Genomic DNA, 26,507 nt, shown 5'->3' on the forward strand with positions numbered 1-26,507 from the left:
TTTTCATGGGGCGTTTCCCGTTCTTTAAGACTTCCCTCTTCTAGCTGGACCTGGGAAAGCAGAGTTTGCTTTAGGACAAGACACGGGGTAAGCACATCTGTTTGCACATGGCTTGTGCCTGGAGGGGGGTTATTAGCAAAGGAATTTTTTTTTTTCTGTAATCATGGCAGTGGTTAGCACAGAATTGTTCCCTAATTGTGGGCTAGGATAACCAGTGTACTGTATTGTTGTTTCTTTGTGAGTGTGCCTAGAGGCAGTGAAATGGACACCTCTGTAATAAACAAAAAGAAAAACAAAATCAAAACAAGACTTTGTCAGATAGCTCGCCATGCAAAAACTCTTATGTGGGCAAGATGGCTGTTCTAGCTTGTCCCTGCTCCTCCTGCACTGCCCTGGGACACAGGGGACCGGGAGCAAAGGCCAGGAGGCAGGGCGTTTTTCTTCTCTCTTCTTTTCACCAATGGATCAAGATGAGCCCACGAAGTCAGAGATGCTCACCTGTCTCCACTTTGGAGTGGTCCATCCTGTCAGTGACCTTTTCTTGACGGATGAGGTAATCTACAATCTGCACCCCAATCGGAGGCTCTGAGTGTTCCCACTCCAGGACCACAAGGGTGCTGCTGGGCTCGTGAACCGTGGAGAGTCTCAGCCTGAGTGCATACAGAAAGAAACAACACATGGGGTCCCTGTTGATACCTTCAATTTTTTTCTGATACTGGCCATCTTCTCAACTGTTACACCCTGAAGTCTTCCTTCTAACCTTTCTTAACCAACTGCTACAATGATCTCTCTGAGCGCCTGTCTCCTTCACTAGAGACCAATGGTTCTTGAAGATCCCGGAAATCTACATTTTATTACTCTAAGTGCCTGTTACAGGTTAGGAACTCAACCTATATTTGTAAGTAAGTGACTCAAAAATGAATGAACCCCTGCATCTTACAGGGTCAATGGATAGGGCTTATAGGGTCAATGGATAGGGCTTTCGGGGTGGCCCTTTATATGGCTTGGAAATATAATTTCTGGATTTGCTCTTGAAAATAGGAAAATGTGCTTAAAAAAGCTCATACGAAGGCTCAGTGAAGGTGGTGTCTTGGAGAGCCCTGCATTAACAAGGCCATGATCAGCTCAGTTTCCATAGTGTTACCAGGATCTGCCCTGCTGGGGGGAACGCTGGCTTCCATCCTTGCTATGGATCTGCTGGCCGGGCTTTGCAACAGGCTCGGTGTGGAGGCAACACACGTGGGGGCTTTACTGGACAAGAGAGATGTGACAACATGTTAATAAGTTCTCTTCGGGGTGATGTCCTGTGTCTGCAAACTCTGATTTCAGTTTCTTTCTTTGCTCTCGGGTTTCTTTGAATATCCTGATTCCCAACTCCAGTATTTCTTTGCTTTTTCCAGTTCATAGTCTCCTCCTTCCATGCAAATTGTCTATTTTGGCCACTCTTTTGCCTTCCCATCTCATACCTCTTTGTACTCAAGACACATTATTGACATTTGGTGGTATGGATCTCCTAATGGTCCCCGTGGTTTCAATTTGCTGCCTTGTTCTGACTTTGTATGTGTGTCTCACGTTTCTCACTTGCTTCCAATTCCCTGTTTCTTCCTAGACCACGGGTTTCTGGGGATGTTCCCAGTTCCTGTTCACTCCAGTCTCCCTCCTTCACAGGCATCCCTGCCATTCACCCTTGGCCTCGGGTCCCATATCTCACAACCTCCCACAATCATCGTCCTCTGGTCTCTACTCAGGTCACAGATGCCTGTCACTGGTCTCAGGGATCACTGTGCAAGGTGCTGTGGATGGAGCACACTAAAGCAAAAGTCAATTTCAATTCAGCAAATATTTGTTAAACACCTATTGTAAGAATGACCTTGGGGCTAAAGATGCAGGGGAGTGGTCAATAGACAACTATACATGTGCTTATAATAATGTGTGATAAGAACTTTAAGAAGAAATCACGGGAAGCTATGGGAGCAATAGCAAGGAATTTAACCAGTGGGAAAATAATGCAAAACACATGCTCTTTAGTGGCTTACTATGAAGGAGCTCATAGTTTGCATATGACATTAAAGATGGAATAGACCCAAAACAGTGCGGATATTGACAAATTCATTAATTAGAGTCATATGCAGAGTGCTATTTTGAAGGAAAAGCATTAGGAAGCTTAAGTGAGTAACTAAGCCTTTCTGAGAACTCAGGTTCTTTGAAAATATGGACTGAAGCCCCCCTCTCCTGAAAAATAGCGTGCGTGATTACAGAGACTCGTGTAAAACCAGAGTGCATTTCTATTTCCAATGACCAGTCAACATCAAAGAAACTAATGTCTGCCACTAAAGAAGTGATTAAAGTTGACACAAGAAGTGAAGTCCTTAATAGAGGTTCCTGCTTATGGAACCTCTGCTTATGGAAAGTTAGCCCAATTTGATCTTTAGCGATGACATATAGTAAACACAGGTTTGGAGAAAAAAAATCAGCCCTAAGACACCAATGGCTGGCTCTTGTGTCCACCTAGTGATAACTATTTGGCGGCTTCAGTGTTGTGTCAAAGGTAATTTTCTTAGTTGGTGAATCCATCCAGAAGCATCATCTGCTTCCAGTGGCCCCCTTTATACCAAAAGAAAGGACTTCTACTGACAATGAGCTTGATTCTCTTTTGACTCAAGAGGTCCAAGTCATGGCCGTAAAGAGCAAGAAACAAAGGGCCGGTGTATCTAAAACTACCCTTAGAGAGAGGTCGTGTAGACAACACTGGTCTGTACTGACCGTCTACTGTTGTGTCCTCCTCCTCGGTTCTCTTCCTGCTCATCCTGGCCCGTTGGTAATGCCCACCTGTACTCCCATGCAACAGGCCAGAGGGCAGCGTCCAACAGAACCAGCCTCCCACTTGCTGGTTTCCTCCTGCCGGCTCGCTCTTGCTGACTCGGCCCTCCTGTTCCCGCTGGTCCTGATCCTCCCTTTGGGCTTTCTCTGCCTCACCAACCCACGGGGCCACACAGGTCCGGCTGTTCCTGCCAGCACTCTTTATTAGACACCATATGTCTGTGCTTCACTTCCAGGGCAGATGCCACAGTAGAGGCTAAGGCGGTTCCTGCCTCAGGCCCTTTACAGGAATTTCACCAGTTCTGTTCAGCCTTCCCCTGAGGGCAAGGAAATTGGACATGTTCACCGTGAACCACCCTAGCAGCCCTCTGTACTCTGTTCACTCCTCAAAGGCACATACCCCCTGATGCTCATCCCCAACTCTCCTCTTCCCAGTTTATACTTACTCTGGAGCAGCCCTTCTCGTAGCTGTGGTTGCATCTCTCATTTCTTTGGGGTTGATTTAAATCTTATCTTTAGTGCCTATCTTTTTTTTAAAGTGTTTATTTATTTTGAGAGAGAGAGAGAGAGAGAGAGAGAGCACGCTAGTCGGGGAGGGGCAGAGAGAGAATGGGAGGCGCAGAATCCGAAGCGGGCTCCAGGCTCTGAACTGTCAGCGCAGAGCCCGAGGTGCGGCTTGAACCCACACACCGTGGGATCATGACCTGAGCCGAAGAAGTCGGGTGCTTAAACGACTGAGCCACCCAGGCGCCCCCTAGTGTCTATATTTTCTACAGAGCTCCAGACTGTCTTTCCCTCTGACCACTGAACATCTATCTCCGTTAGGACTGCCCCGACAGAACCCCAAGACGGGTCCACACGAACACAGCCTCCTCCTCAAGCCTGCCTCTTTTCTCAGCTGTGGCCTATTCATCTTCCCAGCCACAGGGGCAGGAGTCTTAACATCCATTCTCAACTCATCCCTCTTTCCCCCCTCCCACCAACAAGTCACCCACTGCCCCCTGCTGGTTCTACCTAAAGTCATCTTTCTATCCTGTCCTCCCCACACTATCACGGCTGAGATCCCAGCTTCTTAGGTGGTGGTTCTGCTTCCTGCTCAGTGACCTTGGAAAAATTCAGTCCATCTGAATGCATTTCCTTATCTCTTAAATGAAAGTGATAACAGTACCTAATGGCTCCACACGGTGCCGCCACCCAGGGTGTCCTTGGCCTAGTTAGCGGCTCGCTACAGGCCTCTCACTTCCTCCTTTGCGACACCACTTTATCCTCTGATCTGCACGTGCTGTCCTACCCCCTCCACCTTCAGGGAGAGATTCAAGGGCCACCTCCTTCATGAAGGCTTCACCATTCCCCAAATTCAGACTTGACCGTTCCCTTTCACACTTGGCTGAAACGTCTCATAGAACTCATAGAACTCTTATTGTCTGTCTTCTACCTACAGCTTCTCTGTGTGCCTGCCTCCCCCGGAAGATGGAAAGCTCGCCGAGGGCAGGTACTGCCTCGCAGTTTTCTTACCCAGCACCCAGCCTACTGCTTTGCACACAGTGGACCCTCTGTAATCTACGTGTGCAGAAGCGTGCGGAGGCGTGCATGCAACAGAGGCAGAGAAGGGGAATCGTACACAGGCTGTGGGAGAGGCGCACAGGTGGGGAGTCCATCAGCTCCAAAAGCGGTGGAGTCACATCGGCACCAGTCCTCGATGACGTCTCCAGTCCCTGAGCACCACAGGGAGCTCATGGTGGCCTCCTGCAAGAGCTGCAAGAGAGGGCAGGGGAGAGAGTGAGCGTCCAGGAGTCGGGGTTGGGCCACCACAGTCGAGAGACAGAATCAAGGCTCCGTCTGCTTCTTTGGTTTTTGCATTTTTAAAAACGTTCATTTATTTATTTTTGAGAGTGAGGGAGAGAGAGAGAGAGCACACGAGTAGGGGAGGGGCAGAGAGAGAGAGAGAGAGAGAGAGAGAGAGAGAGACAGTCAGAGAGCCGGAAGCAGGCTCCGAGCTGTCAGCACAGAGCCCAACGCCGAGAGATCATGACCCGAGCCAGAGTCGGACACTTAACCAACTGAGCCACCCAGGCGCGCCAGGGCTCTGCTTGGTTCTAAATAATATCCAGGCAGTAGGCTGTGGCACTGCCTCACCATTTTTTGAGCTAAAATTCCTAATCCCTGGAGACCGTTTCTGGGAAGCCAGACCTCGCAGGACCTGTAGGGTGCCTCTCTCTCATTAATGTGACAGGTGAAGGGCTGTCACTTTGGAAGCAAGTCTTACTTCTCCCTCCTACTCCAGCCGTCATTCCACATCCGGGGCCCTAGGGACAGTAACCTCTGTCCCATCCACTGCCCTTACCTCCCTTGTCTCTGCCCTGAGGCCCTTGGCCCTTCCTCAAATGCCTCTCTGTGCCTCCTTGTGTGGCCTCTGCACCCTGCCCAGCATGGCTTCCTCATTCCTTCAGCACACCTTGTACCCCACGTACGATAATTACACAGTTCTGCCTTGGGTTGTGATTGCGTGTGAGGCCTCTCTCTCCTGGTAGAGGGCAGAAAGTGCGGCCGACACGCTAAGAACCGGGCTCTAGAGCTGTCTGCTCTGGGTGCGGACTTCGGCTCTGCCAATCACTGCCGTGGGACCTTGGGCCAACTGCATAAATGTTTCCTCACTGGAAAGACGGGAGACAAACAGCACTTTCCTTACAGGGTTGTGATGATCACATGAAATAATATACGCCAAAGGGCATAGCATAGTACTTGTGCTATGCACGCACTAGTCGCATATAAACAGTACACAGCAGTCATCAATAAATGTCAGCAATTATTATTGTGTTTGAATGACAGAGTGGGGTCTTATGGGGAAGCTTATAAATGCCGCAGAGCCTAGAACAATTCTTTATATACAGTGTTTCCATAGCAGATATTCAGTATTAAATGAAAGGACAAAGGGATAAAATTAGACCAGTCAAGGAGCAGAACTTGAGATGGGGCAATTCTCTGGCGAGGAAGCAGATCCTGACGGGCACTGACCCCTCAGCGGGGTGCTGCTGCCTCAACCCCAGGCCAGGGATGGGCAGAGGGGGAGGCTGGCCGCATGGCACATGGCTGGCCAAGCTGGCCAAGGTCAGCTTTCTCTCTGGGTCAGCCCATCTATTGCAGCCGCCGCTTTTCCTGTGAGTCTCTTCTCTCTGACCCGCTCTTACCAAACCCACATGGAAAATTTGGGGCCAAGAAACTGAAAGAAAGAGACAGGGGGGCGGTGGGAGGGAGAAAGGAAAGAAAGAAGGAAGGAAAAGGAGAAAAAAAAAGAGGAGAAGAAGAAGAAAAAAAAGAGAGAGAAAGCCCTACAAAAATCAAAACGCCCATGCTGAAAGCCAGTATCCCAAGTTACGTTGCTTCAGAACTTGACATAGTTGAAAATAAGGGTCAATATTGATCTTCCTCATCCCAATCCCTCAGGTTGGGAGCGTCTAGGGAGGAGGCGCCAATTCCTGAGTATCACTATAATATGTGTGCAGTTTAGAATCTCAAGGCCCTTGTAGGGCTAACACTTTAGTTTGAGCTCCTTGGAAAATCGTTATGATTGACAGTGGAGGACACTTAGAGTCAAAGAGGTGAGGTGAGCTGCTCAGGGTCACGGGCTAGTGAATGGGGGCAGTGACAGAACCTGAGCTCAAGGTGACCCATGCTACATCTCAGGCTCTTTCTAGCAAAGCTCTCTTCATAAACGCTGGATCTGCCAGTTCCCAGCATGAAGCCGGGCGCACGGTAGGTGCTCACTTTATGCTCTGCCTGCCTGAACCAAATTCAAATCAAAAGTATACTTTTCTAAACTAAGAAAACAGACTTTCATTGAGATTGGTAGAATAGAGAGGAAATTGTGGCTGCCCGTTTACAGTCTTCCATCAACAATTACTAGCTAAGCACCTGTGGGGGTGTTTCCTGTGCTTGGCGTTAAGGATACAGTGATGCGTAAGACCTATACAGTCTCTGCCCACATAAATCTTGCAGCAAAAGAATAAACAAGCACAAGTTACATAAGTAGCCAAATAACTACAACTGGGTGGTGGGGACTCCAACGGAAAAGGGTGAAATGTGGCAGGAGGGACAAGGAGGGCGGCCGGTCTCACAGAGGAGTTTGGGAAAGCCTCCCTGAGGATGTGTTTTTATTGAACTTGGAGGGACAGATCAGGAGTCTGGTTACAAAAGATGGGGAAGTGTTCCAGGTGGAAAAACCAATATTAAGAAGACTTCAGCCTGGATGAAACTTGACCTCTAAAATCAACGGAGAAAAGGTTGCTCTGGCTCTAAGAGACAGAGTGAAGGGGGAAGAGGTTCTCAGCAAATAGGAAGGGGTGGGGCGTGTTACAGAGGTCGTGTGGGCCATGGTGAGGGGCAGTGTCACAGTCTGAGGGCAGCTGCAAGCCATTAAAGTGGTTATTTTTTATGGTTATTTATTTTTGAGAGAGAAAGAGTGGGTGAGGGGCAGAGAGAGAGGGAGAGACAGACAGTCCCAAGCAGGCTCCATACTGTCAGCACAAAGCCAGACTTGGGGCTCGATCTCATGAACTGTGAGATCATGACCTGAGCCGAGATCAAGAGTCAGACAATTAACTGACTGAGCCACCAAGGCACCACCCCCCGCTTTTTTTTTAAGTTTACTTTATTAATTTTTGAGAGTGAGAGAGGGAGGGGAGAGAGAGAGAGACAGACAGAGACAGAGAGAGAGAGAGAATCCTAAGCAGGCTCCACACTGACAGTGCAGAGCTTGATGCGGGGCTCATGAACCATGAGATCGTGATCTGAGCTGAAATCAAGCGTCACACACTCACTGGCTGAGCCACTGAGGTGCCTCATTAAAGTGTTTTAAATAGGGGAACAACATTATCAGATTTCCAACCCAAAGGAGTAAGGACCAACACTTATGGCAACAAACATTTCTTCAAAAGCTTTAACTTTCCACTTTTGACTTGCACAATTCCACGAGTTCTGACTCCCTCAATCCTGGGCCATAGCTAGCTGAGAAGGCAGGACAGGGTAGAAGAGAGGAATCAAGAAGAAGGCCTTTTGGAAAGGAAGGGGAAAAAAACGTTTTTCTTAGTATCTGCAGTGTGTCAGGCATTGCCTGGGGAGTCCTCATTTGTTATGAGATTTAATCCTGATTCCAGAAAAGAAATGGGATTTTCCCATTTTTGTTATTACTTTGTTCTAAGGAAAGCAGCTGAACTTTTGAGCCAAGTTCACCGGTCCCTTCATTCCTCCATTTATTCATTTCATTCATTGATTCAGCAAAGTGCTCACTATGTGTCCACTACAACTCGCCACAGAAGAACAAGTGCTTCTCAGGGTCTCCAGGAGAGTGAACCATGTGAACACTTGTGATAGGAGGTGATACGCGTTCCAGAAGATGTATGGATACAGACAATGTGCCGTGAAGGCACATGGGTTGGCCTCGGAGAACAAGGGAAGGCTTGTCACAGTGGGTGATGCTTGAGCTGAAACCTGGAAACACTTCACAGCAGGAGTTTGCCAGTGACAGAAATGTATGACAAGCCATTCCTGGGAGGGAGAGTGACAAGTGTGAAGGGCTAGATGCACAACAGAAAATGTGTTTAAGGAGGTACAAAGAGTTAAAATTTGGAGGATAGAACATAAAGTATAGAGTGGGTACACCCTAACCGTGTAAGTGAAGACACCGTTGGGACAATGAAGGGCCCTTATAATGACATGCTAAGGATTTTAGATTGTATGTAACAGATTCTGCAGAACCACTGAATTATCTTGCTGCAGTAGGACCAGATATCCACATCAGAGAGAAAACTCTGACTGATCTCACAGGAAAACCAGCAAGAGGTTACTGTAACAAGATGGCGGCCTGATGTTACAGTGCATGACTGAAATAGTTAGGCTGTGATGGGGGTACAGTAACAAGAGAATGAATTCAAGGTATTTGTCTCTTTTTTTAAACTTTTAAAAATGTTTTTATTTATTTATTTATTTAAAAAAATTTTTTTAACGTTTATTTATTTTTGAGACAGAGAGAGACAGAGCATGAACGGGAGAGGGGCAGAGAGAGAGGGAGACACAGAATCGGAAGCAGGCTCCAGGCTCTGGGCCATCAGCCCAGAGCCCGACGCGGGGCTCGAACTCACAGACCGTGAGATCGTGACCTGAGCTAAAGTCGGACACTCAACCGACTGAGCCACCCAGGCACCCCGAAAAAAAATGTTTTTATTTATTTTTGAGGCAGAGGTTGACAGAGCATGAGCAGGGGAGGGGCAGAGAGAAAGAGGGAGAGACAGAATCGGAAGCAGGCTCCAGGCTCTGAGCTGTCAGCACAGAGCCCGACGCGGGGCTCGAACTCACAGACTGCGAGGTCATGACCCCAGCCGAAGTCTGGACGCTCAAGCGACTGAGCCACCCAGACACCCCTGGATTCAAGATATCTGTGATCCCTGGTGATACACAGATGTCAGGGAGTGACAAGAAAAGGAAGCAAACTTGGTCTCCATTTGGGGCAACTTGGTAGAAGAGAATCCCATTCACTGAGATTGAAGCACAATGTTTGTGCTGTTTGGGGTGGAAGATGGTGAGTTCAAGTTTGTTGGGTCTGGGACACCTGGTGGGTTATACGGCTCCACCTCCTGGTTTCTGGGCTGTTTCTAATCACAGACTGAAATATGGCTTCATAGACTGGTCCCAGAGAAGGAGGCCAAGGAGACCAAGAGAGGTTAGAAAATTGGTTCCAGACATGCCAGAGAGGTAGGGATAAGAACACACGCTAACTTACAGGTTTTGTGACTTAGCACCCCCACCCCCTCCTTTGCTTCTACACTCCACATCCTCATTCTTTGGGAGAAAGAGAAAATTGGAAGGAAAAGCAGAGGAGTAGAGAGAATGAGCAGAAAAGAAAGAGTGCGTCTGAGGAATGAGAAAGAACAAATACGTGATGGTGACTGAACCTATTCGGCCACCTTGTCTATGCGTTTAGAAATTAAAATATTCAAAATACGGCCAGATGCCTGGTATCTCCCAACCACTCTCGTGAAACCAGTGCAGGGAGACAGGGAGGGGCCAAGATGTGGAAAGTAGGAGATCCAGAGAGGGGGATGATGAAGACAGATTCCTCTAGCTTCCCCATCATGCTCATGACGCCCCTGCAGGAAGCCATGAGTCTCTGTCCTCCTCTCCCACCAGGCTCTTCCTTATTCTGCAGCTTTGCACGCCTTGCCCCGCAGCACAGGGCTGGGCATGTGCTCTCTGCCTCTGCTGTTCCCAGGCAAGTGCACAGGTGATCCTGGGGCACCAGCAGCCTTGGGTGCTCACAAAAGACAGGTAAGGGTGCTGGGTTAAAGCCACCGCAGCTTTGGGTCTCCACAGTGACACCAACCCCTCCTCCTCCTCATCCCTGTAAACCCCCCTCTCGTGGGCCTTTCTCTCCAACTCCTCCTCCCCAGTCACTTCTACCAGACTGAAGAGGAATTCATAGGCCAAAGGAACCATTTATTCTTTTGAGAAACCTTGTCTTCAAACACTCAGTGAAATGTCTGTGGCAGAGGCGGAAAGGTGAGGGAAGCCCACGTGTGCAAAATCTGTCCTTGTTGGTCTGAGCATCACCTACGAAACAACATGATACACCAGGTGTCCCTTAAAGGAGGACAGAGAAAGCAATTATGGCCCCACCTCGATGGACACACCTCTCAGGCAGGCAAGCAGCTCTCTGCTCTGACTCTACTAAGTCTTGTCCCCAAGGCCACCTTTGCCTGTAGTCTCAAAAGTCCCACACCCTGAGCTTTCGTGTTTTTATTCTTGTCATCGTCATCACCGTTGCTGTTGTGTGTTTGACCCACTCTGTTCTGTCTGTCCTTGAGGAGATCAGAGAGCTAGGAGATGAGCTAAGCCACATGTCTCCAGCTTATCCCTTTGGGTCCATTCGTTTTCTCGCAGCACCTTTGGAAAGGGAGCCGCAGAGGGAAAGGGGGTGCTGCTGGGAAATGTCATGATCTAGTAGCATTATTTGAGGCGGAAGATTTGCATGGATGTGGTGTTTTATAGTCTTTGTTCTGAGAGTCAAAGTGATGGGCAGAAAACCATCCCCTCCAGGCTAAGACCAGACTCTTCCCTTCGGGACCTGGGCCTGATGCACTCCTCCTAACCTCGCAGCTGGTCTAGGCTCAGGATCTGTTAGGGGAGCTGAGCCTCCTCTCATGACTGTCCCCTGAGGCTTTCTGAACAAGGCCTTTAGTGACTACAAATGCCGTGCCTCCCTCTCCACCTTTTTCTTTCCAGCCCTTGTTGCTCAAGGACCTACCCTAATGCTGAGTTGTGACTCCTGACTCATTACCATGGGTGTTGTGGATGCACTGATTTGATTTCATATGCAAACATGCAAATCTAAACAAATAATGTGCCTGGATTAGCTCAACAAAAAGTCTCACTATCCATATTCTAGCAGGGAGCTCAACTACACCCTGTCACCCCCCAGGCCATCTGGAAAGCCCTCTGTTGTTGCTCAGGCCTCCCAGAGTCAAGGGTCCCAGGCCTCTTACCCTCTGGGTCTGGTTGTTGGTCACCAGTTCATAGATGGGGGCTGCTCTGGTCACCTCCAGCAGAACTGGCTCAGCAGGAGTGTCAGGGCTGGATGTCACATGACACAGGGGGCAGGATGAGGGGCATCGTCCCTTGCTCTGGCACTCCATGCGGACCCCAGCTGCCATGCGCTTGGTGCCAGACTCTGACAGGCTGGCGATGTATTCTGGGAACGTCAGCACCTTGGGGTCTCTTTCCCGCTCCTCCGACTCATCGGATGGAGAGTTGCCTGCCGGACACAAAATGAAAAGGAACAGTGAGCAAGGATCATGAAAGAGCAAGGTCTTGCATGTTCTTGTGGCCCGAGTGCCGGAGTCAAGTCGTAGGGAGGTCATGAAATGTCACTGGCAGGTTACGGATGTGATTCTGACCTCCCATTGAATATGGGGAACCCATCCTCCCAGTAACCAACAGAGTTGGAAACAGCCTTCTAAATGTGAGATCAGGTTGTTTCCTTTCGGAGAATCATCAGCTCCACTGATCCCCTCAGAGGGAGGCATCTTCAATGCATGTGCAGGATCTAGGACTGTCATCAGGAATACAAACAGTAGCAACAGTGATTATTCCGGGACTCAGCTCCCTCATCCATTAAATGAAGATATTCCTAGTACTACCTCTAGCGTTGTGTGATGAATAAGTGACAACATGTTTTTAAAGCACACACCCCAGTGGCTAGTGCATGGCCAACCACCATCATAACAGTCTTCATTATAACCACAGGTAAGATTTACCTAAACTATGAAGTGAGATCCAGTCCAGGCCTCCTTCAACCCTTACAAGAACTCTCTGCATGGACTTCCATCATTGCATCCATTTTATGGGTGAGGAAAGCGTGGTCAAGAGCCTTAAGATCACACAAGGGTAGTAGGTGGTCAGAGCTGGGATTTGAATCCAGTTTTGCTAGATTCCAAAGCCTTTGAGTCATTGGGGGAAGAAGAGGACTTCTCTGCTTCACTACCCATCAATGTATTGAATATGGGGAGGAAGTTCTGGCTTTTTCAAAAAGATCTGCGCTCCAAAGCACTCCAAAGAGACAGATTCACATCACCCTTGATTGATGAGTAAAAAAGGTAGTTAGAGAAACTCTTGGTTTATTTTTGGTGTCAAAGATGAGAAATGCTTACCCGAACATAATACTTTGTTCCCTATGGAAGAAAGCATGGCTTGATATTTGTCCTCCAAGCCTTCATGATTTCCCATTTAACCTCTTCATTCCAGAGGAAGATGGAAGTAGGGTCCGTTGACCCAAGTCTACCTTTGCCTTGGGTTCCTTTCTACACCCCTGGCCTTTTGTGACACCACTGCAGTCTCGAACATGAGACAATTTCATGCAGGCCACAGAGCTTTTAGAAACAAGGGGCAGATCTAGAACATTCATTCTGGTAGTCTTGGCCTGATCTGGGGGAAATGCAGTACTTGATGGGCCAGATCTCTGGGGGAAATGGTTGGAAGGTTCCAGAAGGTGACCGGGATACAACTCATTGACTTGATAACAAGGTTCTCTCTTGTGGGGTCCAGGGAGTGCTCTGCTCGCCTGTCTCGTTTGTTATGTAATATGAGCCCGTTTGGAAATGTCATGAGACATTTCAGCACTGTTGTCTCCCAGATGAACACCCTCAATATGTGGATGAGGCATCTTTATCCAGAGACTCCACTGACACGGCTTTCCTCCTGCTCACTAACACAAAGGATTCTCTCAGTGACTGCAAACACGGGATACAATTCATTTCACATTTGCTTTTTGTTTAATAACAAACCCAGAGTGGAACTGAAGCCTTTCCTAGTTTATAAAAACTGCATAACTACATGTACCAAAACCAAGAATGATGTTATCAAATAGGGAGGCCCAGGAGCCCACACCAGCGAGCCCCAAGGTCCCTTGAGCCACATGTAAATCCTGATTGACATTCAGGCTTATGCAACTCAGTCCCATGGCTGAGAGTATTTGTAAAATGACCACAATCTGGAAGGACTCTCCTCACCCAGCCCCTGGCCAGCCCCTGGCCAGGCCATATAACAGGATATATGGACTGGGTAGGGATAAGAAGTGAATGAGGTCTTGGATTCTTGATACGATTTCTAGAAAAAAAGGCCTTCATTCTTTGGGGAAATGAATGAAACTCCAAAAAAAAAAAAAAAATCAGTGAAAACACAGTGCGTCTTTTCAAGACAAAATTTAAAAATTTTTGCTGCACAAACCTTGCCACAGAGCTTGAGTGTCTCCTGGAGGGCCCTCGTGACCCTTCCGATCAGATTCATCTCAACCCACAGCCCTCCTTGTGGAGTGTATTCAACAGAGGCGGGGAAAAGAGGTCCCATGAAATGACCACTAGATGGCGATATCAAGTGTAAAATGACTTCTGTGAGAGGGAAAATCTTGCAATGAATTCTGTGTGGCCACTCTGGTACTACAGAAAATAAACTTGGAAAAGTAACACCTGGCAACTTAAAAAAGTGTGTGACAGTACCATTTTTTTCCAGTGGAATAAGAAAAAAATTTAATGAGTAGCCTAATTCCAGAAAATGTATCCTAAGGAGAAACAATAGAGAGCAAGACAGGTAATTCTGAGAGACTGAGAATGAAAATCCTCCCTCAATATCCTTCACATGGAGTGACACTTCTAAGTGGAGATAATATGCCACCAAATTCCTTTCCTCTCGCCTTGAATCCCCAAATATCCAGGAACTCTGCCCCCCACTTGCCCACCACACACTCCACACGCATTCAGGTGTAGGACGCCTGCCCATTTATCACTTAGGGTGCACCGCTGTGACAGCCAGATGTGGCCACTAGAGGGCACCGAATCCCCAAACACAGTGGAGCTGAGTGACCACCTCCCAGCCCTCCAGCACTCCATCCTTAAGACTTGTAATTGCTGTAAACAGTTGAGAGGCTATTCCCTGGTGGCTGTCTGCTGACTGTCCCAAGCAAAATCAAGATACCACGAATCCCCTTCGATATCCGGGCAGGAGCACGGTTAGGGAGAAGAGAGGCGTGGGAAGGAGGATGCAAAAGAAGATGGTGGCAGACCACCAAACTCTTGTTTTGATCCAGAATCCTATTTTCTTTCTCCTGAAAATATTCAGGTTCGTAGAAAGCAGGCCCTGTGAAGGACCCTCTAGCCCCCTGGTCATGCAGTACGGAGCTGTCTAGAGAGGAGCTGGATTTATACAGAAGTGATGAGCAGCGAACTCCCAAAGCCATCCATTCAGGCTCCAGCAAAGAATAGAGATGTGTGTGTGAGAGAGATTTTTCAAAGAGGAAATGCATTTTCCATGCGCAGTTAAAGGCACAATTGGGAAATACTCCTTAAAATGATGGAGTCCGGTGGTGAAAGCCCAGATAAATCTCCCTTTGCCCAAAGAGAGCACCTATAACATCATGTCTGTGGCAAGCGAGAGAGTAGTTCAAATCCTAAAAGCTTTAGGGGAGTCTGATCTTTGACATTTGCTTTTAACTCCCCTTCAGTGTTGGAGCGGGAGGCAGAGAGAGTGCATGGAGAGTCACAGAGAGGAGACCCCCTTATTTCCTTATTGTTCAATGGCTCCCCCCTCCACCTCCTACTCTGGTTACATTCCTTAGGTACTTGTTGCCTCTTCTGCCCTCTAGATCCCTGGTGGAAATTCTCTAGTACTTTAAGTCACTACGTTGTCTCTTAATAAAATGAATATGCGATTTCAACAAGTTACAGAGACTCTGGACATAAGAAAGGAGCTACAATTAAGGGCATAAAAGATTATAATTGGCAAAGTGCCTTCTGATCAAGGGCATCCAGGTGCCCAGAAGGGGCGTGGCACACTCTTATCCCTGTTTGCAGAATTCATCGAATTGCTCTCAGGGAGGCTTTGGAGTCCAGCCATGACACTTAGCTTTCATATAAGTAGAAGAACAGCCAACCTGGAATGTAGTTAACAACCCCAAAACTGCAAAGCATTTTGCAAATACAGTTTGCTATAAATAAATGCCATTTGCTTTAGGCTAAATCTGTATCCTACAGCACCCAGTGGATGAATTTCCTCAATAGAATATTGTGGAATGAGAATGTTGGCATCCTCAATGTTCCGAATCTCATTGTGGATGTGCCCATGGCCTTAGGCGTGTACATACTGACCCACCTAGACTCAGGAGCCTACGAGGATGATAAAAGCGAGGGACCCATCCTCATACAGGGCCTGCTCTGCTGGTAGGAACTGACAGGTCATGGAGGTGGATTAGTTGTTATGAAGTAAATTGGTACAATTCCTGTAGGATTCGGGGACTGCTTAAGACTCTCTCTCCTGAGTTGGTGCCCAAGGCAATGAGATGCTAATGACATCACAGCCAGAACTACAGAGGTAGTTCATTAGGCAGCGAAGAAATCAAATGCAAACTAATTAGATCCTAGCCCTTGGAGACGGCACAGGATCTACAGGAAAGAAAGCTTGACGTGGGGCAGATGAAGCACAGCCGTGGCAAACCGCACCCTGGAGCCCCCCAACACCCTGCATTCCACCACCCTCCCCGCCGCCAGCCTGCTCCTGGTCACAAAGGGTGTCCTGGAGGTATCTGAATTCACATTTCCATCCAGGCCCTCCGGCTCAGATCAGTCTCTCGGGATGTTTGGTCACGTCTTTGGACAGAGAGGTTTAGGTCACTTGGGATGACTTAAAATGAACTCCTAGACTTGCCGTAAGACAGTCTCTGAGACCTGAATAAAGTACAATGTGATGGGTTAATAATCAAGGAGAAGGGGACAAGGCATAAACTGGCCACTTCTCTCTACTTCTCTGTAGGAGACAGCGAGTGTTTGGGGTCAGTAATTGTGTTTCAATTGGGTTTCATCTTTGAAACTCCTCTACCCATTTCAAGCGTATCCATATCCCTCCTCTCTCTCTCTCTCTCTCTCTCTCTGTCTCTCTCTCTCTCCATGGATATATGTTTTGGGGGGCAGGGTAAAGGGGGTGAATATAACAACCACGACCATAGACTTAAAAGTTAAAAACAAGTCAAACATAAAGAATAAAACCGAAGCATTTGTAAACAGTTGCTAGCCTCGTACTAAAGCTTCGAAGGATCCAGTGGCAAGAACAAAGTGTTATCCTAACCACAGCCAACCCCCCGTCTCTAGCCGGGACCTCTCCCACCGGTGTTAACAGAGCCTTGTCAATAGCTTGCTTGGAAATCCATCTGAATGTCCGACGGGCACCTCAAAGCCAACATGTCCCAAACTGCTGTGGTCATTCATCCATACTCTCTCCATCAGCCTGCCTCTTCTCTCCAAGGTGCTCGTCCAGCGAATGGCACCAGCTTCCTCACTGCTCAGCATGCGAGGCTGGGCTTCGTTGTTGGTTCTTCCCTGCCCTCCCAACCAATCACCCAGTCTCCACATTCTCTACCTCCCCAAACCATCCACTCCTCTGCTCGCCCACGGCTGCCCCAGCGGCACAGCAGTTTAAAGTGTGAGGTCAGAGTCAGACTGCCCGGGATTGACTTCTGACCTTAGCACTTGCTAGCTGTACAATTTGGGGTGAGTTTCTGAACCTTTCTGGGCCTGGGCTTTCTCGTCCATAAAAAAGAGACAGCAACTGAACTGCTTTCATAAAGCTGTGGTGGAGGTGAACTGATATAATCCATGAAGAGAGCTTTGCCGTACACAGTGAGGACACAGTGAGGCCTCTCCAAAGTTAATTACTCTCATGATGCCTGTCTACTTGCCTGCCCTGCCTGCCACCAAACGGGCTCCTTGAGGGGCAAAACTGTGTCTAGTTCTTCCACTGTAATGTCCCACAGTGTTGTTATTGCCTAACAAGTAGTTAATGCATTCGACAATTCATTAAGCAAATATGTATTGAATGTCTACTGACGTCTGTCGAATTAATAAATCATTTATAATGACTTGTATAGGACGTGACTAGGTACTAACCAGACAGGCAGGGTTTCAATTCGTTTCTCGCCTTGCCGTCCTGGGTTCTTTTGAGATTTTCTGGTTTTCTCCTATAAAAAAGATGGACGTCCATCCAGAGCAAGTTCCACCCCTCTCAGGGACAAATGTGAACTGGCCCGAGATAATCTGATTGCAAAAATTTGAGGAAATACCGCAAAAGTACACCTTGCAAAAGGTGTACTTTTGCAAAATCTCAAAGGCTATGGCTGTACATGGAGTGTTTATCTTGGGATAGAAGGAGTTAAGCTTAAAAAAAGGAGCAGCCGATTGTGGCACCGACGAGCAGGCAGTGGTTTTCCCGTGACTAGTAAATGTGGGAGCGTTACAGCCACTAATGTCACAAAGTGGCAAACGGATATGACTGGTGTCCTGGGCCATGAGGCCGCGGGTATCCAACAGCTGCTGAGGTGGAAGGCACATCGCTGTGGGGGGCGTGAGTGACAGCATTTGTACTGGGATTCAGCATCGTGCATTCTACTTCACCAATAAAAAAAGACAGTGGTTGTAACAGCAAGAGCGGGGGGGGGGGGGACACTCTAGCCCCCAAGAATGGCCCTAAGGAGGAAACATGGAAACCTGTATCTTCTGCAGTTTTCCTACCTTGCCCCATCTCAGCCTGTACACAGGAGCCCACCCACGTTTCCAGGCACACATTCATCATTACCTATGAGCTTAGAGGAAGCACATCTTTGGGGATGTGCTTTTGGGATTAAATACTAGAAAACCATTGGTTCACAACTGTCCAACATGTTGGACATAGAGTTTATATTCCTGCCCTTCCCTACACATGAATTCACAATTAAAAAATATCCTATGTCAGGATGTATTCTTTTGGCCCTCAAATTAAAGTTTCTGAAACTTCAGATCTAGTTCTTTGGTACTTCTTCAGGAAGCTTCTAGAAATAGCAAATGGTCTTTGTTATAGGCATGAGCAGCATCTCTGGGTGTGGTGAGGTCCAGTTAAATAATTAGCAGTCGTCAAACATCCACTGGGCACCTTGGCAAAGCACAATTAACTGTGGGGTTGAAGAAAAGGTGTCTTCTGGAAAATTGAATTTTTTGTTTAATTGATACTTAGCCAGAAAATGCTTACTTTTCCTCCAATTCCTGTTGACATTTTTCTTCTCTAAAAATGCAGTTTTCCAATTTTCTGCCTGCCTCGTGAAGCATTGCCTACCAAACAGAATTAAGCCTTTCCTCAAGGCACCTCAGGTGATCGTTTTGTTTATCAATTATGACTGTGCAGATTTAGAAGCTGTAGGAGACAGAAATAAAATGGTACATATACCCCAAAGGGCTTTTGAAAAGTTGATCGATAACCTAAGGTTACAGTTTCTACGATTCCCTCTCCCCTTGATGGGCACGTTGTCAAACAAACGATTGCCTGGTTGAGGTTCCTGGCTAGTTGGGTTCACGTTAGACTGAAGTTTTGGTGCAGGTGCAGTGCTCTGTCTTTGCCAAAAGTCGTTAGTCCTCTTTGGCATGGGAACAGTTAATCGAGTAACGAACTGACCAAACCTCTGACCAAAACTCACCAAAGTCTCTGTCAGCCTCTTTTTTGGTCAGTAATAGTGATGGTCCACTTAGGAGGAGAGGTTGAGTCCAAAAAATGGAATAGCAGCACCTGCCGAGGGATTAATAAAAACACAAAGATGGTCTTTGCCTGGCTGTGACTCCATCTGCACCCCCTTTAATCTTGAACTTAGTGAAAAGGGGAAAAATGAAGAAAGCTCCATGAACCGCCGCTTTGAGGATGCCTAGAGACCCATCTTTACGCAGCCCCATGTGTCTCAAGAGGATCGATAATAAAATCCAAGAATTCCTAGGAAGCCCTAAAGCTTTGTCAAACATGAACCCTTCTCGTCAGCTACACTGCCAGTCCCCAGTGGGCCAGAAACTGCCTGGTTCTCACCCAATGCCTGGCACTTGGTGAGCATTCAACAAATACAAAGGGGTGGCAAGAAGCAAAGGGATTGTAGCTCTTTCTGGTCTCTCACCGCCTGTAACTCCTCGAGTCCGTAACACAAAGCCTCGTTAGGATTCACCATAAAGTTGAGGCCAGGAAACCTGATGTGGCTCAGGGGGTTATCTGGAAACAGTTACTAAGTGCATATGGGAGATGGGGCTGGTATCACTGTCCTCACACACCAAAAATTCTCTCTTCCCTCCACCTTTCTCTATACATTTATTCACTTATCTATTTTAAAGTTTATGTATTTTGAGAGAGAGAGAGAGAGAGAGAGAGAGAGAGAGAGACAGAGAATGAGTGGGGGAGGGGCAGAGAGAAAGGAGGACAGAGAATCCCAAGCAGGCTCCGCACTGTCAGCACAGAGCCTGACGTGGGGTTCAACCTCACGAACGTGAGATTGTTACCTGAGCCAAGGTTACCTGAGCTTAATGGACTGCACCACCCAGGCACCCCCTTCCTTCCCTATATATTTATTAAGATCCTCTCTGCTCCCATCGTCCCTAATAGAAGTAATTCCACTGGTACCTGGAGCCCGTGTCCAGAAGAGCACCCACCACTGCATCAGACTGAGTTTGGTTCCATGTCTTGTCTGTCCCACTCTTCTCCAGGATGGGGCCTTACTCACCCATATGTCCCCAGAGCCCAGCACTGGGTCCTCTGCAGGTACTTGCTCAGCCTTGGCTGAAGTGTAATGAATATACGTGCACACTGTCGAACACCCTTTTGTAATGTTGACTTGATTCCATTTTTTCATTTGCCTCTTACGGCCCGATACGTTATTCACCAGATGCCTTTCATGCGACTCTGAGCGGTTCTCCAAGGTTTTTGTTCTTATCAAGTCTCTCCCCCTTCATTTCCTAGGGCTGCCAAAACAAATCAGCACCAACAGAGTGGCTTCAAACAATTTATTCCTCCAGGTCTGGAGGCACAAAGTCCAAAATCAGTGTCCACAGGGCCACGCTTCCTCTGCAAGCTCTCGGGAAGAATCCTTCCTCGCCTCTGCCAGCTTCTAGTGGCTCACCTCATGGCATTTCTTGGAGTTTCTCGGCTTGAAGCTGCACCGCTCCGATCCTGGTCTCAGCTGTTATGCGGTCGCCTTCTCTGTGCCCAAATTTTCCAAGTTTCCCTCTTCCTTCTAAGGACACCAGTCATTGGATTTGGGACCCACTCTGTGAATTATATCGGCAGAGAACCCGTTTCCAAGTAAGGTCACATGAGGTGGGCATGAGTTTTAGGGAGAAGCCACTCAGGATGTAAGAGCTGCAGTCCCTCCACTGCAGTGTCCATAGCCTGTAGCATTGTGACATCAACCACTGAGCTCTCCCCTGATCGACGGCCAGTGATGCCTGGGGGCTGGCTGTGCACCTGCTGGACTTCCTCCCAGGGCCCCAGGCAATGGGAAGAGAGAAGAAATTTTCGGCTCCCTCAGCATCCCAAGGCCCCGCTGCAGCTCTGTGCAGCTTCTCGTCAACATCAAAATAAACCTGACATCGAGATTCAGAGTCACAGCCTTGTGGATGTACAGAGCTGCACGGGATTATCCCTGCTGACAGAGCGGCATGGGGAGGGAGGCGGAGGACGGGGCTCAGAGAGAGGGGAAAATGAGGAGCACCCATGGGATGGCTCTTTGCGACCCTCCATTAGTGGAGAGACTACCCGAGTGAGTGGGCACGCTCATCGGGCTCCCAGCAGAGCCTCCCGTGCTCTTGTCCGCAGGTTAGCTCTTTTCCCCAGTCTTGTGTGTCCTGTCTGGGAAGCTGTGCTGGGAAGCCAAGCACACCCTCAGACCACTCGGGGGCAGAAGGAGCCAGGATCACTCTGGGGAGTAAGTAGCCCAGGCACAAGTGGAGGGAGAACCCTGGACCAGAGAGACACGGCTCCCAGGACCAGCGTGGGCCTCTCTGAGCTTCCGGTCCTTTCCGGAGTGGAATTAACGATGCTTCCTCCTATTTCCCAGGCAGTATCATTTCCCAGTCAGGGGTGCCCAGGAGTCCCCTTCGCTTTGCCAGAGCCATCCCCTCAGGGACATTCTGTGTGTGACTCCTTCCACCTCCTCCTCCATGTATTCAGTCTCCTGCCCTTTATGTGCTCCACCTGGGGGCTTGTCCTCTCTTTTCCTTCAGACTTCAAATCTGGACAAGACAAGCATAATGGAGAGAAACTCCTTGACATTCTGAGATGGGTGGAACTGGCATGTGACCAGTACTTGCCTTTGCTCCACGTGACAAGAGCCTGGCTTGCACAGTGTGTGTGTGTGTGTGTGTGTGTGTGCGTGTGTGTGTGTGAGAGAGAGAGAGAGAGAGAGAGAGAGAGAGAGACAGAGAGAGACAGAGAGAGACAGAGAGAGTGGCTGGGATGCTGACATGACTTACACTCAGGTGGGAGCCTCTGGGGGTTATGTGGCTCCGCAGAGGGAGATTCAATGCCTTGCTGAGACACTGCGAAGGCTGGTGTATAAATATCTTTAACTACCAAACGGTCTAGAAATTTTTAATAAAAATATTATTTAATAATAATACTATTCCAACCAGCAAGGGAATGTCGTAACGGTCTCCATTTTCCTCTTGATACTCATCTAGCTTCTGTTTTTCAAATGAATGTGGATGTTAAGTCCTTTTGCTGCCCTGGCCAATTTATTCTGCAAATTAACTATATATGACAGAAGTTAAAGTCCGTTACCACTTAGCTTTGCCTCACTGAAATTTATGCTGCTGTCCTGCCCGTTGGAGCCACGGGCTCCAATAGATTGTGGCTCCTGGTGGTGATTTGGATTCTGCTTAAGTCCTTTACCTCTTGGTCCTCCTCTCTTGAGTTTCAAATGTGCTGAGTGGACCAGGATCTTTTCACCTCTCGGTGACCTGTGCTCTGTTCTCAGACATATGGTCCCTGCAGCCACCCATCCAACCTTAATCAAACTCTCCTTATGAGACATAGATTCATCCAGAGCTGTAACCCACACTGGTCTGTGAGGGAGGGCTCACTGGCTCAGCCTGGCTGCAAGTGGTGGAAACAACCAGATGCACGGGAAAGCAAGGGTTGCAAGATGAACAGGCCAGCAACGAGCGGCAGGCGGATGTAATCTCAGGCTGTATTTAAGAGAGTGCACTGCCCATGCAGTGATGGGCCAAAGTGGTGTCATGTCAAGCCACCCTCCAAGAGCTGGTTCACTTCTGGGTGAGTCAGGGAGAGACATACTCTGACAACAGGGAGGGCAGTCAGGGTTCTGGGGCACATGGACCCGGTATCCTATCAACAATGGTTGAAGCAGATGGCGGGCGGAGTCTGGAATGGATACCAGGAGACCTGGAAGCGGACTTGGGAGCTCTCTCTCCAAGGATCTGAAGGGCTGTCACATGGACGTGGGATCACATGAATTCTGTATGTTTCAGAGGTAGAATAAAGATCCAAGGAAGGAAATGGGAGAGAATGAGTTTACTGAGCCACAGGTTTTCACTGAGTGCCTACTCTCTGTCAGTACAGTACTCAGTGCTCATGTGCACAGACACATTTTTGCCAGAAGCTCATTTTTCCAGTGTGTGAGGTGGGAGAGTAGATAGAAAAGCAGACACTGATATGATGGGGAGTGATATCAGAGGCTTCAGAGATAGGCTTAGGGCATGCCCATGAGGAAATTTGGAAATCCACTTTGCTGGGTATGGGGGAGACTGAAGGAGGACTCTAGATTCCTTCAGGGACACATCTTGTAATAACTTACAACTGATACGAAGTAAGATGGGCCGCCTAGGAGATGGTGGGCAGAAGCATTTGTATGGAAGCCAGACAGCCACTGCTAGGGATGTCATGGCAGGGCAGGGAGGCGGGGGGGAGGACTCTTCAGAAGAAGAGCTTTGTGTCCCTTTTAACAGCCAGATGTTAAACTGCTACTTTCTGTGACTTCATCTTCTTGGTCTTTCTCTAAATCAGTGCAGCAGGGCCAGGGATGTGCATCTTATCAGACATACCAAAGGATTCTGACTTCGGATAACGCGGCCATCCTCACATGACATGTTGGGATTCGACACCCTACACAAGAGTAATTTTATAAATATTGCCAGAACACTTCTTAAAAATTCTCCACGTTATCCCAATATGTAAAAGAAATTAAAGTGGGGAATAGATTCCTAGGCGTTTGGCATCTTGACTGTTTGGTAAAAAATAAACAACTCTATTGTTTATGGAGCCATTCAAGCATCTACTCAGAGCCCCAGGCACAAGCAGCCTAATTTGAAAACTACTGATTCAGACTCTGATGACATTGGCCTGAACTATTCCAGAAGTAACCAAGCGTGCTCCCCAGCCAAGAGGACCGCATGCTGACCCTGAGAAGGATATTGCCACCAGCAGCAGATTCTATTGTTGGCCATCCAATTCTATTGTTGGTGCTTCCTGGATTTTGCCAGACAAAAACCACACTGTGTGGTCAGTCCTACTTAGGTGATAATAATCAAAGTCAGAAAACTTTATACTCTTGACCAAGCATAGATCTAGTCAATCATGCACATTCATCTCATAAAGAACTTCATGGAGATGTGAGAAGGCCACATCCATGCAGACAGTTCTGTTCAGGGGGACAATAAAATGAGGGGCAGATGCAGAAGCCAGATCTAATGCTCTCCTGCAGACAGTGAGTATAAAGGTGTGTATTTATTAATACATTTCATTATTAACGCATCTCGTTCAAATGCCTTCAAGAGAACTTTATCATTATGTCCGACCAAGGTGACACTGTGATGTTACTCTACTTCCCTGCATGCTTATAGCAAGAGTAGAGATCAAGATGATTACAAATGTTAGAATGACCTGTGAGGTTTCTTCCAGCCAAGGAAGAAAGAGGCTGTTACTCATGTAGCAGGGCCCAGCTGTCATCACCCATAAAGAAGGCCATCTTGTCACTTTGGCCATTAAAAGCCCTGACACCACAGTCTCCATTAAAGTCTACCTCACTCTTGTGCAAACATACAATTTTTCTTATTTCAATAAGGAAATTAATGGTTGATGGGGAGAACAGCCAGCCAGCCAGCCAGCCAGCCAGCCAACAGCCAGGCAGAAATGGCCCTGCCTAGCCCCTGAGCCAGCAGAAGCTCCCAGACCCAATGATGTGTGAGGACATGGTCAGTGAGGAGGGCCGTCTCTGAGACCTTTGATACTGGACCACCAATGAAAGCAGATGTCTGGTGTTGAAAATGAAGGGAAGGCCAGAAAGAGGTGAAGCCCCATCTGTCTCAGCATAAACCGTTGAGACAGACACTGTAAGCATATCATATCCCAGGCCACCACCTCAGCTGGCAAAGACCTTCTTCACCCAGAATTCCTCATCTCCTGAGAGGAGGCAGTTAGGCCTGGGTTCAAATTCAGAGGTCTGGGATATATTATAAGACGCTTAAACTCTTTGGGCTACAGTTCCCTTATGAGTTAAATTGATGAATAACACAACTTGTCTCACTGGGTTGTTCTGAGAGTTAAATGGGATAAGACATGTCAAACCCTTAGCCTGGCCTCCAATAACTTAGCTCTCAATGGTAGCCATTGTTCACCATTACATCTCCAAAACCTAGCCCAGTCTTGTAGCACAGTCTGAGAACCCAGTAGGTACTCAATACATACAAAATGAGTGAAAAGTGAACAAACATTGACGATCAAAAACAGAACAAGGATCTTCATGAGCTAGAGACAGAACAAGAATACTCAGTAGTAAGTGAGGACTAAACTTGCAGGCTTTGGATCTGTAGGAACCTAACACACCAAGGTTGCCAGGAAGTCCGTTCCTACATAGTTAAGGGATCAGAAATCCCCCACGTTGTGGGGAAACAGACTATGGTTGAGGAAGGGCTCCACTACTTGCCCCCCAAAAGTGAGGCCAAGGAAGCCATGCCTAAGTCCAGGCTTCTGTGAGTACTTAGCTGCCTGCCTGAGATGGCAGGAGGGAGGAGAGCCAGAATGTGGCTGACCCACTGGCTTTAGTACTGGAGTCATGACAGCCCCATGGGATGGGAGAGGGGAAGGAAAAGATGATGCTAAATTCATAATTCGTTTGTGACCACGTGCTTCCATGTACACTTTTGATGCATGACAATCAATCAAAAGATGTGGCTGGTTTGCCTAATGGTGGCCTCTCAAGCATCACTGTTAGTAGTATGCTTGTTCAAAGTGACATGGTCCCTATGGTCCCAAGGTGACCCTCAAGGCTGGCAACCCATCCCTCCAGCAGTTGGGTGATCTTTTCATTAATCCTGGGGGGAAAGAGGGGACACCTGGGTGACTCACTTGGTTAAGTGTCCGATTTCGGCTCAGGTCATGATCTCACAGTTCGTGAGTTCGAGCCCCACCTTGGGCTCTGTGTCTCCCTCTCTCTCTCTGCCCCTCCCCTGCTCATGCCCTCTCTCTCTCTCTCTCTCTCTCTCTCTCTCTCTCTCTCTCTCTCAAAAATAAATAAACATTAAAAAAAATTTTTTAAATGGGGGCAAATGGGTAGAAAAGATGCTGGTGACCATGTTGAGCTTTACCTATTTCAAATAAAAATGCTACGTAAGATTAAATTTTGATCCTCCAAGCCAACCTTTCTAGTTACAAAATATTTCTCCCTGAAATTCAATACTACTTGGATGGTTCCTGCACAGGTGGGTAGTATATAAATGGCAGTATTTAAGGACCTTGAGTAATGATCTATAATACTTAGGGGTTAGTACTAAGAGAGTGCTAGGACTTCTAGATTCTTTTTTATTTTCACAGAAGAGAGAAAAAGCAAATCCCTCCTAGGTTTCAGGAAGACCTCAGGGGTATCTTTCCCTTATATCAATCTGGAATCAAAAACCCACAGAGAAATACAGAAGATAAGCCACTTCAGATATATCGAGTCATGAATCCTATCTTTTTCTAAACCTTGTAGCTATAGGATCTTGGATTTAATTTCCATTCCTATGGTAACAAGTCTACTGGAGGACAATTCGGATATTGTCTTCATTCTAGTCTAATGTCAAACAAATAAAGCCACACAATGTAATAGATGTCTGCCCCTGTGTGCATGTGTATGTGTAAGTGCACATACTCCTAACAAAATACAGTCTCACCCCAGTGCCAGGAACTTAAGTGATATCAAGGAAGCTGGGACAAAAGGACTCCTTTAAGATGGTTGATAAGAAAATTAATCATTGATATTTCCAAATCCCTGAGGCACATCTAACTGTACTTTCAGAAACAGAAGAAAGTGAATGTTGTCAACA

General features: G+C 47.6%; 1 protein-coding gene across 6 annotated transcripts in view; it reads right to left on the reverse strand.

The window, feature by feature from the left end:
- The window catches only part of ASTN1 (astrotactin 1), a 303,122-nt gene that overhangs the window by 21,958 nt on the left and 254,657 nt on the right, over positions 1-26,507 (reverse strand). For all 6 annotated transcript variants that reach the window (XM_058700150.1, XM_058700151.1, XM_058700154.1 and 3 more), the window contains 3 exons: positions 11,355-11,623; positions 4,442-4,575; positions 499-650 (listed from right to left, as the gene is read on the reverse strand). In XM_058700150.1, coding sequence (XP_058556133.1) covers positions 499-650; positions 4,442-4,575; positions 11,355-11,623 — 555 coding nt within the window. The remainder of the gene's footprint in view (positions 1-498; positions 651-4,441; positions 4,576-11,354; positions 11,624-26,507) is intronic.

The sequence above is a fragment of the Neofelis nebulosa genome, chromosome 15 (genome assembly GCF_028018385.1).
Source record: "Neofelis nebulosa isolate mNeoNeb1 chromosome 15, mNeoNeb1.pri, whole genome shotgun sequence".
NCBI lineage: Eukaryota > Metazoa > Chordata > Mammalia > Carnivora > Felidae > Neofelis > Neofelis nebulosa.